Source organism: Rhinolophus hipposideros (genome assembly GCF_964194185.1).
Source record: "Rhinolophus hipposideros genome assembly, chromosome: 9".
NCBI lineage: Eukaryota > Metazoa > Chordata > Mammalia > Chiroptera > Rhinolophidae > Rhinolophus > Rhinolophus hipposideros.
Window position 1 is genome coordinate 50,026,765 of NC_138055.1, and position 15,309 is coordinate 50,042,073.

At 45.0% G+C, this 15,309-nt stretch overlaps 1 protein-coding gene across 3 annotated transcripts in view; it reads left to right on the plus strand.

The window, feature by feature from the left end:
• The window catches only part of PFKM (phosphofructokinase, muscle), a 45,644-nt gene that overhangs the window by 25,572 nt on the left and 4,763 nt on the right, over positions 1–15,309 (plus strand). For all 3 annotated transcript variants that reach the window (XM_081060345.1, XM_081060344.1, XM_081060343.1), the window contains 15 exons: positions 3,983–4,056; positions 4,903–4,980; positions 6,357–6,546; positions 6,775–6,940; positions 7,684–7,728; positions 8,188–8,296; positions 8,410–8,505; positions 8,761–8,853; positions 9,471–9,596; positions 10,707–10,771; positions 11,260–11,323; positions 12,072–12,221; positions 14,463–14,533; positions 14,888–14,975; positions 15,059–15,211. In XM_081060345.1, the coding sequence (XP_080916471.1) occupies positions 3,983–4,056; positions 4,903–4,980; positions 6,357–6,546; positions 6,775–6,940; positions 7,684–7,728; positions 8,188–8,296; positions 8,410–8,505; positions 8,761–8,853; positions 9,471–9,596; positions 10,707–10,771; positions 11,260–11,323; positions 12,072–12,221; positions 14,463–14,533; positions 14,888–14,975; positions 15,059–15,211 (1,568 nt within the window). The remainder of the gene's footprint in view (positions 1–3,982; positions 4,057–4,902; positions 4,981–6,356; positions 6,547–6,774; positions 6,941–7,683; positions 7,729–8,187; positions 8,297–8,409; positions 8,506–8,760; positions 8,854–9,470; positions 9,597–10,706; positions 10,772–11,259; positions 11,324–12,071; positions 12,222–14,462; positions 14,534–14,887; positions 14,976–15,058; positions 15,212–15,309) is intronic.

Sequence of the window (15,309 nt, forward strand, 5' to 3'; positions counted from 1 at the left end):
TCCTAAAGCTTGATTTCTAGGAAAACAGGTATCCAATTTAGAGGCATGAAGGATGACCTCTGAAGGTTGATAGAATTGAGGTAAGAAGAAGGCAGAGGGAGGAGAGAAGGGAAAGAATGGATTTTGCTTGTGGGATTTTTCTTCTGCCTAATAGACTTGGATATTTCATGCCCACCATTTATGTTTTGCTTTACAGTTAAAACCTCTTAGGTCATTTGTTTTTCTTAAATCTTTTCTCCTCTACCCTTAGTCAGCTCAAGAGCAAGAAACAACATTCTAAGCTATACATTTCAGAAGAATGTTTTTTCCTTGTTTCTTAAGATTATAAATTCATACCCCAGAACTCCAGGTATCCAATAGAAAATCCTACAGACAGACCTTGTGAAAGTCTAGAAAATAAATAATACGTAGTTTCATATCTGTCCTGATCTTATTGAACTTGATTTTATTCATCTTTCCTAAAGCATTGATGGCTTTGTGTGGACTTTGACCTTGTTCCTTTCATGCACACAGGCTTTTCCTAAAGCTTCTGAGAAGTCTCCCGGGTAACCGTTCAGAGATTCTTCCGTTTTGATTCCTTCAATGTGAGGCTGTGAACTTAGACTTGTAGCCTTCATGGGGCTTTGCCTTAGTGATGTCGTAAATAAGCTTTGACATCAGAGCTCACCCATGACCTCTTGTTGGCAAGCCCAACCTTGCAGTTCTTATGTTAAATCAACTATCAGAAGCATTTGACACTGTTCCAACTTCTTGAAACTGTCCCTTTTGGCTTCTAAGACTTTGCTAAGTCTGAGTTCTCCTTTTATCTTTCTTATTGCTCCTTATTAGTTGCCTACGTGGAACCCCGTTTCCCCTGCCCATTCCTTCGATGTTGGTTTTCCTCAGGGTTCCATTCCTTCCCCTTTTCCCTTCTAGTTCTACATATTCTCTTGAGACAGTCTCTTCCAAGTCCACATGGATGGCCCACAGGAACTTCAAACTCAACATATCCAAATATGAATATATCGTCTCCAACCTCACCTTCCCAAATCAATACCTGCCTCTGCTCAGTTAACTGCACTACAGTTTTACCCTTTGCATAAGTCAGTCACGGGCATTTCTTTCTTTCTCTCTAAAACTTTGAAATCTAATCACATTGCTGACTAGATGTAAGTCCTGTTGCTTCTATTTCCCAGGTGTCTCCTGTCAGTATGTCTGTTCTGTCACAAACGTCAATCCAGGCCCTCATCATTTTTTGTCTAGGCTGCTTGATAGCCACCTAATCCTAGTGTCACCTCTTTCAGTCTGTGCTCCACACTGATTGCCAGAATGATCTTTCTGATACATAGATCTCATCCTGTCTCTCTACTCAACATTTTTCAATGATTCTCCATTGTCTGCAACTCCTTTTTTTTCAGGTCACAGGCCTCTTTAAGAATCAAATGAAAGCTGTAGACCTCCCAAAAGAAATGCTCATGCCCACAAAACCATCACCCATGGATCCTTAGTCAAACACTGGCCTTCAGAATATAAGCCAGACTTTTTCGTGTGGCATACTGGTGTCTGCCCACCTGTGTGGCTTCATCTCTTACCACTTCCTACCTAATATTTTATTCTTTATAATACTTAATTGCTCAAGGTTATTACTTGACACTCACCTTTATTTGTGCTATTCTCCCTGCCTAGAACACTTTCCCCCAAGTTGTCCAGCTGACAAAAAGATTTAAAAGGAAATTGTCCCTTAGGTCTCAGGACAAATGCTATCTTTTTTCTATAGCCTTTCCAAACTTCCTTCTGGCAGCTGAGATGGTTCTTCTCCTTATTTCCACTGCACTTTGTATAAATCTCCTTCATAGGGACCCATATTGTTACCATGTTACAGGTCTTCAGGACCATGACCAAGTCCTTTATCTCTGTGTCTCCAGACTCTGTATCATTCTGTGCTATATTCTCAGTGCCTACCAAGTGCCAGAACATGATAGATATTCAACAAATATTTGTTCAATGAGCAAATGGCCCTTCAATTTGATTTGGAGCTAGTAGCCACATAATACCACCCTTGGTCAGCCTGAAAACAAAACAGACTTTCTGGTCTTTTTTATTCTATTCCTTTCCAGATAGCTTTGGATTACGCAGTAGTTTGTGATAGATTTTACTCTGGTACTGCAGATTTTTAAATTACTGGCTTTTCTAGTGCTCAGTGGTATGTGATATTTCCCCAGGTAAGGTTAAGGACCATGGAATGGATTTTAGATTGAAAAAAAATATGTACTGGAGTATGTTGAATAATTCATAAGAAGTACATCTCTTATTGCTCTAAGATTCCTTGAACGTCACTGCGAGTCCCTCCTCACATTACAAGCCAGAGAACCTCAACTGTGGTACACGTGGAACATACGAGGTGTGACATACGAGGTGTGATCAAGTGATACAGTGACTGTTTAAATTTAAAAAAAATTATTGCAGTAAAAGACACATTGCCATTAATTCCCCTCAAGATACTCCCCCTCACCTCGAACACACTTATTCCATCATTCTTGCACTTTCTGAAGCAGTTCTGGAAAGCATCTTTCATGAGTGTCTTTAGTTGCGCTGTCCTGGCTGCCTCAATGTCCTGAATCATTTTGACTTTGGGGACGAGCCAGACGTCATACAGTGCCAGATTCAGTGAATAAGGTGGATGCAGACACACCGTAATGTTTTTATTTGACAGAAATTGCCATATACCAGAAGTGATGTGTGACACGGAGTGTTGTCATGATGGAGGATCATTTATGGCTCACTTTAAAACACACCTTCTCTCAACTGTACCTCGCATCTGACTGACTGCACTCTGCACTGAACAAGTTGAAACTTGTCACACTTACTAAGGTTTGACGCGCCGCTTCCCGTATTGAAGATCCCTGCCTTTCCACTGGATGGCACTCGGCAGCAGCAGTCACCGTATTTGTTTTTTATCACAATGGAAAGGCTCCGTGTCACACATCACTTCTGGTGCGGCAATTTTTGTCAAATAAAAACGTTACAGTATGTCCTCATCCACCTTATTCACCAGATCTGGCACTGTACGACTTCTGGATCTTTCTCAAAGTCAAAATGACCATGCAAAATAAACGTTTTGAATTGATTCAGGACATCGAGGCAGCCACAACAGCGCAACTAAAGACACTCGAAAGAGGACTTCCAGAACAGCTTCAGAAAGTGGCAAGAATGATGGGATATGTGTGTTTGAAGCAAGGGGGAGTATTTTGAGAGCGATTAATGGCAATGTGTCTTTTACTGTAATAAATTTTTTTTATTTAAACATTTACCGTATTTTTTTATTACACCTTGTACACCAACTCAAATGTCACTAAAAAGCTGTGTGTGTGTGGCGACTGGTAGAATCCACCAATAAGTAATGGACATACTGATGAACAGATTGTAATTAACTGGTCAGCTCACTGAGCCTCAGAGAGTCACGTCTCTGTCCCCAAAAACCTACCAAAGCTGGATGTCTAGATTCAGTGCAGAAGGCAAGGGAAAATTTAGTACAGCCATTGGGATTAGGAGGGCATACATGGAGATCAGTAGAGTTGGTTTAGGCATTTTTGGAATTGTATTCCAATCTGAGCTTTCTACGAGTACTAGCTCTGTACACTTCAGTTTCGAAATCTATGAAATGGAGGCAATTCCAGATTCAAAGAGATGATGTTTGACAAGCAATGAACAGTGTTTAACACAATAAACATTTAAGGTTATTATTCTTCAGGTTGCCCTGGCAAGGAAAAGTCTTAGGAAAGACAGGATTTGGGGGAGATAGAAGATAAATGCCAGTACCTGGAGCTACATTAACATTGAATACAGCAATTCAGTGTTAATGGGGAGGCCAGAGGACTTGGATGAGAGGAATATTCTAGATTCAGAGAAAAGCCTTAAAAAAGCACTGTCTCATATCTTAAAAGTCCAGGACTGCTTTTCTTAGAAGTAAACTGTCCCTGACTTCTTTCTTCCCTCCTTTCAGGTATGAATGCTGCTGTCAGGGCTGTGGTTCGAGTTGGTATTTTTACTGGTGCCCGTGTCTTCTTTGTCCATGAGGTTGGTTATCTGCTTTGTTCTCCATCATTCTTTCTCTGTGTCTGCTTACCCTGCCCCTTCTGTCTCCCCACTTTCTCTTTCCTTACCTCCCCGTTACATCGTTACGTCTGATTTGTCTTGGCTCCCTGTCTACATGAGTCTACTCCTCCCCCCTCTCTTGGCTCCTGTAACGATGGTGGCACCCTGGGTCCTCACGTTGTCTGTTCTTTTGAGGGAAGAAGTAACTGTCTTCCCTTCACCTCCCCCAAAACAGAGAGAGAAGCTGAAATGAATTAGTATTTCATAGCAAATTGAGTCTGTCCACAGAGAGAGCCTTAGGATGGAAGAGTCTCACTAGATTTCTGTAACTTGCCTACTTTCTAAGGTTCTAACTCCTCTTTGGTTTCCTTCTTTCTGTTCCCTCTCATTCTGTGTCTACTCTTCTTTAGGAAAGGCTGCCCTGCCTTTCTTCTCTCAAATTTTATAGTCTCTTGTCTTTTCAAGTCATATTCCCCTCCCTCCCTCGAACATCCCTTTCTCTTTCCCTCTGTTGTTACCAAAACCATCTGTTATCTAGATCCCCTGGGAAGCAGATAGGATTAAATGGGATGAGCCAAGAACAAGATGAGTTAAGATTAAATATTAGGAAGGACATCAAGAATGAGAGAAACTAAAAGAGGGTATTGAAAAAGTTCATGCCGCCTTCCTTGGACTGTGTTAAAAATGGTAGTTTCACAAGCATCCAGGAATCAGTAATGGAGGAGGTGACTTGATTCTCAGAGAACCTCTTCCCAGTGATCCTGTCTTAATCCTGGGAGTTTAAGGGGAAGCCTAGCCAACGCTGAATGGATATAATGTGCCCCATAGGGTTATCAAGGCCTGGTGGATGGCGGAAACCACATCCGGGAAGCCACCTGGGAGAGCGTTTCAATGATGCTTCAGCTGGTATGTTCCCGAGGACTCCTGTCTCATACGTGTACTGTCCTTGTCTCACCCTACTCTGGTTTAGGCTCACGGTTTCCCAAATTCCCTGCCATGTGGTTTGATGGGAAAGGATTCAGTGAGAAGTCAGGGGCTGTGTTTGCCCTTTACTCTTTAAACGTGGAAATACCACCCTGGTTTCCTAGAGTGGGATAGGGAGTGGGGATGTGATCACAGGACAGTTTGCTCTTTAGATAAAGGTCATGGGCAACACTTGGGGAACTGGTATGTAAGCAAGTCCTGCCCTGGAGCCACGGGGAAGGTCTGGCCTGAAAATAACCTTAGCAGAGGACTGGAGCCAGAGCCAGAAGTAGAGCTGAAATCTGCCAGTCCTCATATGATGGTGATGAGGTGACCTGAAACCAGACCATTTAAGGGAGGGAGGAACCCAGAGAACCTTTCATAGTTTCCCAAAAAACCTAAGAATATCCTGATCATATCCACAGCCCTTTTCATTACTTTCTCTAAGTAATTATAATCCATTTTCTTGTTTACTGAAAAAAAAAATCTACAAATTACATTTGTATCCCCATTCTTTACCTCAGTCGCTACAAATCCATGGGAAGAAATTTAAAGTGCAGTGCATAATGAAGGTTCTATACAGGTGATAATACATGCCATAAAGTAGTCTGAGAATGAGCCAGAATTCTCCATCAGTAACCCTGAAGTCTGGATATCAGGAGTTTATATGACTTCTTAAAACCTTAAATATATTTCCTTCTCTTGGGGTAATCTATAAACCCCTGGAAGTATGAGGCTTCTATACCCAGAGCTATTTTTTCCTGTGACTACCTGAGTTTGATGGCCCCATCCACTAGCACCATAGATCCGTAGGAGCAAAGGGGAAAAGACTTGCAGTGCCTGGTTACAATTAGAAATCACAGTGTGGCAGAAAGGGAAACATACTACCAGGCACGTGAACACAATCCAGTAATGTCAGGCCATTAGGGAGAATTTCCAAAAACTGAAGTCACTGCTCATTCTTCTTATACTTCTAAAAAGATGTGGAAGATGTAGAGTATTTCAAAAGCCAACAGACGTGTGTATTCTCTTTGATAATCACTTTGGTGACAAAGCCATGAAGGAAATGGGTTGATCTTAGCCACCTTCCAAGAGGTGTAGCAGAATACAGGAATGATGCTGTGACATCCCAGCCGACATCATTTCCCTTGCCTTTTTAGAAGGGACAGATGACTCTTCAAGGTGACAGGGAACTTCCTAGGGAGCCACATCGACAGTTACGTCAGCCCATCGCAGTGTTGGAATAGGGGAAATCTTAGCTTGTTGAGCCCAGATTTGGTCGTGTCGTCCTGCGAGCTGACTTTCCCTCTTCCCCAAAGGGAGGCACAGTGATTGGAAGTGCCCGGTGCAAGGACTTTCGGGAACGAGAGGGACGACTCCGAGCGGCCAACAACCTTGTGAAGCTTGGGATCACCAATCTGTGTGTCATTGGGGGTGACGGCAGCCTCACTGGGGCTGACACCTTCCGTTCTGAGTGGAGTGACTTGTTGAACGACCTCCAGAAAGCAGGTGAGACTTAGTTCTCATCAGTATTGTGTGCCTGCACATACCCAAGTACACCCTTACCTCCCCTTGAGGAAAATTGTTACTCAGACACAAACAGGCAGTCTCTGCCCTCCCTTTTCTGCCATTGCTTACAATTCCCATCGGCTACAGTTCCTTCTCTCTCCAGTCATCTGCTCCTTAGGCGTGTCAGGCACCTCACCCAGGGGCTTCTGGTTTGCTTCCCATTGTCAGGTAAGATCACGGCTGAGGAAGCTAAGAAGTCCAGCTACCTGAACATCGTGGGTCTGGTTGGCTCAATTGACAATGACTTTTGTGGCACTGATATGACCATTGGCACTGACTCTGCCCTGCATCGGATCATAGAGATTGTAGATGCCATCACTACTACTGCTCAGAGGTAAGGGGGTTGGGGGAGGCAGCTGAGACAGCCTAAAGGGCGAGGGAAGATTCATGTGTTTGAGCTATGTGACTATAATGACTACTTTTCTGAGGCCAAAACACATTTTTAACTAGGAATTCTCCATAGAGCACTGAAATTGCACAGCTCGCTAAACGCTATAAGATTTGCCTCTTGCCACTGTCTAGCCCACCATCCAAACTTGAAGCTCTGAGGTCTTTAATACCTGTGGAGTCTCCCAAATGATTAGTGTCCAGACGGAGACACATCCAGGGAGCCCAAAACCTGAGCCACCCTTTGCAAGCACATTATAGTGGTTGTAGAGGCCATTACCACCCTGGCTCAGAGGTTAGGGGACTGGGAGGCAGTGTGGGAGAATGGGACGGGGAAAGGGTAACAGTTTACCCCAGGGCAATTCTAGAGGATTCTAGGTGAGTTGAGTCCTCTCTTCTTTACTTCTTTTCCCTTTCTCTCCCTCCCTTCCTGGGCCCCATTCCTTCTTGGAACAGAGCCTCAGTATTGAGACATTTTACTGCGGTGTTTCCTCAGGTTTCCTCAGGACTAGGAAGGACACCCCGTGGCTAAAGTGTTTCCCTCAGGTCTTCCTGTTCTCTTAGGAAACTTGCTGGAAGGCCTAGCAGCGTAAATGCATCTCCCAGAGAGGTTACGTGGCCTCAATGTGGGTGGCAGCTTGATCCTGGCCATAGGGACACTTGGACTGTTTAATTGTCTGTCTCTTGCAGCCACCAGCGGACATTTGTGCTAGAAGTGATGGGCCGGCACTGTGGGTAAGATTTCCGTCTTGCCTCATTTATCCTGTGGACCCAGCAATAGCCCTTTCCTCTTCGCTGGGGAGTCCAGAGAGGTCTCCCAGTGGTAGCAGATCAGGAGGTGGCCACGCTCCTCGTGGTGTGGCCCGTTTCCCTGTCTCCACTCTTCCCCATCATACCTACCTGTGCCTGTGTGTACCTCTGTGTACTTGCACAGACACACAGGCAGTGTGATAGGACAGACAGTGCTCTGAGATTAGAAGCCACTGCAGCAGGTGAGCATGAATAGAAGGTGCTCTTTGGGGACAGAATCTCATTGAGAAGCTGTCTCAAGGGTGCTCTTACCCTCACCCCAAGAATGAAACGGAGGATCCTTAGTCCTCTCACCAACTCTGGGGACGTGAGAACTTGTTGGGTACGGGTAAGGCTATCTGTGGAATCGAGCTCCTAGCATGATGCTTCTGGCTCTCATCTTAGATACCTGGCCCTTGTCACTTCTCTCTCCTGTGGCGCCGACTGGGTTTTTATTCCTGAATGTCCACCAGATGATGACTGGGAGGACCACCTTTGTCGCCGGCTCAGCGAGGTACTGGCACTTTTCTTTGCCCTTAAGGAAATCTCTCACCCTGTTCCACTGATGGTCCATTTCCCATCCACAGGTTCTTTCCACTGACCACTTTTCTTTTTTTGCTTGACTAGACCAGGACTCGTGGTTCTCGTCTCAACATCATCATTGTGGCTGAGGGCGCAATTGACAAGCATGGGAAACCAATCACCTCAGAAGACATCAAGAATGTTAGTTAATGAATGAAGCCAGGGAGTTCTTGGACGCCTACCTCACCCACCACCAGCCCCATCCCCTAGTAATTTCTGAGTCTCCCCTTAGTCCTTCTGCACATCTCCCCAGATTTCCTGCCCCTCTGATTTCCTCCCAACTGGAATCATTATAAGATAAGGGGCTAAGTCGTCCATGGTTTATCTTCATCTCTGTTAGTTTTCTCTCTTTGACTCTCTGTATTCCTTTCTCTGTCCCTCTCTTGGTCTCTTCAGCTGGTGGTAAAGCGTCTGGGATATGACACCCGCGTCACTGTCTTAGGGCACGTGCAGCGGGGTGGGACACCGTCTGCCTTTGACCGAATCCTGGTAAGTCCAGGGGCTCTGTGGCCCTCCTGCCTTAGAACCCTCAACTCGCTGTCCCTCCCCTGCAGGACTGCACGTCATCAGCACAGGGGCTTAAGCCACTAGTCATGCTGCCCGCCACCAGCCTCTGGACTGCGTGGCCCTTGGCCCTTTCCCACACGCTCAAGAGTTCTCTTCTGTTACAAATAATGATGGGAAACTATGTGATTCCCCAATGGTGAGGGCTACTATCTTAGAGCTACGAGCACTCGTGAAGTTAATAAGATCTACCCTCAGACACTCAGTTTGAACCCTCTAAGTCTACTTTCAGAGAGGCAATATCCTTCCTTGTTTTATTAATAAGAAGGGAATATTATTAAGCCTCATTGATCCCCTTGACTACTATAGGGGACATGATTTTCTGGAATCAGGTAGAATCCTTGGGGTTCTGATGGCAAGAGTCATGAAGTTTTAGATGAAATGTGGGTAGGGAGGTAAAGTCAGTAAGTTCTTTGCTACAGTCCTTAAATGAGGAACTCAACCCTATGAGTTGGTAAGGGCTTTCAGTGCCCTGGCTATCCAAACCAATCCAAGATGGAGAGGCCTGAACCAGACTGTCTTTTCTCCCTGGGTTCCTACAGGGCAGCAGGATGGGTGTGGAAGCAGTGATGGCACTTTTGGAGGGGACCCCAGATACCCCAGCCTGTGTGGTGAGCCTCTCTGGTAACCAGGCTGTGCGCCTGCCTCTTATGGAGTGTGTCCAAATGGTAAGTACTAACCCCAACACCCCTTTCTAATAGCTCCAAGCCCTTGTGTCTGAGCTGGAGTTTATGGGCAAAGAGACCAACTTCCAATGCTGCTGGGACAGGTGCAGAAGGAAAGGCAGCAAGGTGGAGTAAGAGATGTATGGGGAAAGAACGCAGTGGGCTTTGCATAGCAGCTGTCCCCTCTCTAACTAAGCCTCAGTGTCTCCATCTGTGAAATGTTCCTAAGAAGATAGGAGACTATATCCTACCTAGTAATGAGACCCATCATCTCATAATATCCAACCTCAAATGCTTTCATCATGTCGTTACTGAAAGAGAAATGCAATATCTCTCTAAACTTTATTAAAAGCAGGGGAATATTATGAAGGTCTAGCTGGGTAACTTAAATCTTTCTCTGATTTCTATCCTGGACGTGTTTCTCTGAATCATCATGGAGTATTAACACTCACCGTGAGGGTTGTTAGAAGGATTGAAGATATGTAAAGGGTCTGCTGCAGTACCCAGACACTGTTGAATGCTCAGGAAATGTTGTGGCTCTTATTATTGAGGAATCACTCTGATACCACTGAGTGAACATTGTGGCCGGGAGCTAAGGTGTCTGGCCTGAATGCTCCCTACCTCGTGGTCTGCTTCTGTCAGACTCGGGAGTCCCAGTGAGCTACAGCCTAGACAGGCCTTGCTTGGAACGGTATCTCTAAAAGCCCCACAGAGCAGAAATCAGTAGTTGGGAAACACATGGCAGGGACTAGTCTTTCTCTCTAACTGGGTTATCTGCAGGATCTCCCTCATTCACTCACTAGTTCAGAGGCTTCTTTGAGGCTGAGTGTGAAATGGAGGGAGGTCCTATTTATTTGTGAACACTCCTCCACTGCCCATATTCTAATAAATAGAGCATTGAATCAGCCCTATTCTTTTGCTGCTCAACACTCAGAAAATTAATGAAAAGCAAAAACACTTCTGTGAAAGTTTGGGGGGGCATAGAGACGGTGGGGTGCAAAGTGGGCAGGATCTAGACAGAAGCCCAAAGATGGGCCGTCTCCCCATGGGATGGAAATCCAGCTGTGTAGAACCTTCCCTAGAGTTGTGACTATTGCTGTGCTCCTCCCTCAGACCAAAGAGGTGACCAAGGCCATGAATGAGAAGAAATTTGAGGAAGCCATGAAGCTGAGAGGCCGGTGAGGAAATGACCAGAAGATTGTTAAGTTAAGAAATGAGATGCTGAAATGAAGCCAAAAGTCAACACAGCTTCAGACCCAAAATAGGAGCTTCTGCCTCTTCCTCTTATTGTTTCTGCAACCATTTCTTCCCTAAGAGAATTAGTTGTGAGGTGACTAGGAGGCTCATTTCATCCCAAGGATGCCCTCCCTGAGATTGGCCTTTTATAATCTGTTATTTCTATATGTGGATCCCAGCTAGATTATAAGTTTCTCTGGGCAAGCACAAGTCTCTTGTGCTGAGCCTGGAGGAAGAGTGTCAGGAATGTTTGATGAATTAGTGGTCCCTTGGCAGTCCCTGTCCAATCCCTGCTCTTGCCCCAGTTATGTTCCCAGAGGTTTGCCCTGTGGAACTTCAGCTGGGAGCAAAACTTCAGACCAGATGCCCTTGGCTGCTGGCCTGGGGAATGGCCTGAAGAGACCTCTCTGTCTCTTTGTGCTTTTTACAGGAGCTTCATGAACAACTGGGAAGTATACAAGCTTCTGGCTCATGTCAGACCCCCAGTATCTAAGGTACTGGCAAATTGCTCACCCCACCTCATCCTCTCCCACCCCCCAGTTTCCTTTACAAAATGCTTCTCCCAATTCCTACCACCTACAGCCTTGCCAACTTCTTTGTCCCACTCACATTCAGTGCTGAGTCCCTGACCCAACTAAGATAATGTTTTTCTTAGCCACCCAAGATATCACCCCTGTATCTTAGTGTGCCCTGGGTGTCTCTAACCTAAGACCCATGTCCAATTCAGGGCGACAAGATAGTATGGGAAGAAGGGCTTATGTATTATTTCCTCTGGGCAAATCTGATAAAATCACATCTAAGTGTATTTAAGCCACCTCTTCCATTGGATTAGTGGTTCTCAATATTTAGTGTATATCATAATTAGCTGGGTTGCTATGCCGATTCCTGGGCCCTCCCTCAGAGGGGATTCAGATTTGGGGTTGGGGCCAGGAAGCTGCAGATTTAACAAGCTCCCTCATTGGATTCTGATGCAGGTGGTCCATGTTGGGAAATGCTGCTCTGGAAGGTCTCTTCATTTTAGAATGATATCTGGGATCGGGGCAGCAGCTTGCTTTATTGATTTGTGATAAAGAATATTGCTTCCATAGTATGAGGGAGCAAGGTGTGCTGGTGTTCCCTGAGAGAGGGGGTGTGTTGTCAGGCAGATGTCCTGATTCCAGGACCACAAGGGACTCAGTTCAGCTTCCTTACTGACCTGTCCTCCTTCTTTCTCCTGGTCCTTCTCTGTTTCCTTCTCTACAGACTGGCTTGCACACAGTGGCCGTGATGAATGTGGGGGCCCCGGCCGCAGGCATGAACGCTGCCGTCCGCTCCACTGTGAGAATTGGTCTCATACAGGGCAACCGAGTCCTAGTTGTGCATGACGGCTTCGAGGGTCTGGCCAAGGGTCAGGTACGGGGACTGAAAGGAAAGGGGGGTGGTACTCTGGGACCAAGGAGCAGTCATAGAGCAATAAGTGTAGCTGGGGTGACCTGTCTGTTCTCTTTCCTTCCCCTGTTCCTCACTACCTTTCTCAGGATTTGAGCAGAAGTAAATATTTAATTTTAAGACAGTAGGAATAGACAGGGGCCACTCAAACGAACCCTTTGCAAGCAACATGTCATATTTAATTCTTAAATAAGAATGTCTTATCCCAAAGCTCAGCACAGTGCCTGACATAAGTAGGTGCTCGGTATTTCTGAATGAGCAGTAAGGGTGGAACTAGTGCGACATCAAAATGCAACTAAACTAAACAGAACAATCATCATTGAGAATCAGTCTGAAGTCTAGCTGAAACAAAGTCCTACAACTAAGGACATACAGAAGAAGTACCTTGAAACTGGCAGGAGGGGCAGAGACATGGAATGGACCGGTCCCACTCCTGTGTGTGACAGTTAAAAATCGGGAGTGAGGGGTGGCCGGAGGGCTCAGTTGGTTAGAGCACAAGCTCTTAACAACAGGGTTGCCGGTTCGATTCCCACATGGGCCAGTGATCTGCACCCTCCACAACTAGATTGAAGGACAATGACTAATGGGTCCTGGTAAAACACACTATTCCCCAATATCCCCCAATTTAAAAAAAACAAAATTGGGAGGGATATCTTGGCTGTGGAGGTTCCCCCTGAAGGAGCGAGGGGTCCTATTTGAAGAAATGATGACAGAAAACTTCCCTAACCTGGTGAGGGAAATAGACATGTGAGCCCAGGAAACATAGAGAGTCCCAAACAAGGTGAACTCAGAGGCCTACACCAAGACACATCATAATTAAAATTAAAGACAGGGACTCTTAAGAGCAGCAATAGAAAAGTTAGTTACCTACAAGGGAGCTCCCATAAGACTGTCAGTAGATTTATCAACAGAAACTTTGCAGGCCAGCAGGGACTGCCATGAAATATTCAAAGTAATGAAAAGCAAGGACCTACAACCAAGATTACCCAGCAAAGCTATCATTTAGAATCGAAGGACAGATAAAGAGCTTCCCAGACAAGAAAAAGCTAAAGGAGTTCATCACCACCAAATCAGTATTGCAAGGATTGTTAGAGGGTCTTTAACAAAAATAAAACAATATATATGTAAATAGTAAAATGGCAATAAGTATATATCGACAATTACTTTAAATGTAAATGGATTAAATGCTCCAATCAAAAGATAGGGTCGCTGAATGGATAAGAAAACAAGACTTACATACGCATTACAAGAGACTCACTTCATATTGAAAGACACACACAGACTGAAAGTAAAGGGGTGGGAAAAGATATTTCATAAAAATGGAAACCAACAAAAATCTGGGGTAGCAATACTTATACCAGATAAAATAGACTTTAACACAAAGGCTATAACAGACAAAGAAGGACAATAAATCAAATTTTGGGTTTCTTTATACAAAGAAACCCGAAACACCACTTCAGAGAACACATGCATCCATACGTTCATTGCAGCGTCATTTACAATGGCCAAGGTGTGGAGTGAACCTGAGTGTCCATCAATGAATAAATGGGTAAAGAAGAGGTGGTGCATATGTATAATGGAATATGACTCAGCTATAAAAAAGGATGAAATCTTGCCATCTGCAACAACCTGGATGGACCTAGAGGGTAGTGTGCTAAGTGGAGTAAGTCAGCAAAAGATAAATGCCATATTATCTCACTTATATGTGGAATCTGAAGAACAAAATAAACAAAACAAACAAACTCATAGATACAGAGAACACTTTGATGGTTGCCAGCTGGGAAGGGGCTGGGGGTGAAAACAGAAGGGATTAAGAAGTACAAATTTGTAATTACACAATAGTCATGGGAATGTAAAATATAGCATAAGGAGTAAAGTCAATAATGTAATAACTGTGTGGTGTCAGATGGGTACTAGATTTATTGGGGTAATCCCTTTGTAAGTTACCACTCTGTTGTACACCTGAAACTAACATAATAATGTATGTCAACTATAATTAAAAAAATAAAACAATTATTAAAAAGGAACTGTATTCCAATAAATATATTTTCTTTCCTTTGGAAAACAAAAGGGTGGAAGAAGTTCAATGAGATGGGGGAAAACCGATCCCTGGTGTTCCTCTTCCAACCAGAGAGGTGTTGGGCTGGGGTCAGAACTCTAATAGTGCCAGTCCATGGTGCAGACCCGTGTGTCCTTCCCCTGCAGATCGAGGAAGCTGGCTGGAGCTATGTTGGGGGCTGGATTGGCCAAGGTGGTTCTAAACTTGGGACTAAAAGGTAAGTGGCATTATAGGAGCATCTCCTCCTAGTCACCCCTTAAAATGTGTCCCTTGGAATGTGGGCAACAATTCATTAGGTCAGGGTTTGCTTTGTGTTAAACCCAGATACCATTGCTGTTATCTGGGTCCTCTACCCCCAAGGTTACAGTTGCTTCAGTGAGGGCAGACATGACCGTCCATCATTTAGCAGCTCTGATAATTTAAGCTCCAGTGAGAAGGGGTGAGAAGTGGGGTAGGGAAGAGGGCACAAGTTGAGAAATTGTAAGTGTCTTCTAATTCTAACATTTCTCTCCCTCAATTCTGCTATTTCTTCCCCAAATTCCAATACCCCTCTCTCCCCCCAATCCACTAGGACTCTGCCCAAGAAGAGCTTAGAACAGATCAGTGCCAACATCACAAAGTTTAACATTCAAGGCCTTATCATCATTGGGGGCTTTGAGGTGAGTGCCTGCCATTTCTTCCTCTCCTGCCCCCCTTTCCCTGTGTCCCCTCCCTGCTGCCCGTGCTACTTTGTCCTTCTCAGGCTTACACGGGGGGCCTGGAACTGATGGAGGGCAGGAAGCAGTACGACGAGCTCTGCATCCCGTTTGTCATCATTCCCGCTACGGTTTCCAACAACGTCCCTGGCTCCGACTTCAGTGTGGGGGCCGACACAGCGCTCAATACGATCTGCACGGTGAGCTCCCACCACCACCACCCCTGCCTATGGCCTCGATGATAAGTCCTGGACTGAGTCCGGTTCTAGGAAGGGAGCTCTATTTTTTGTACCAAGGG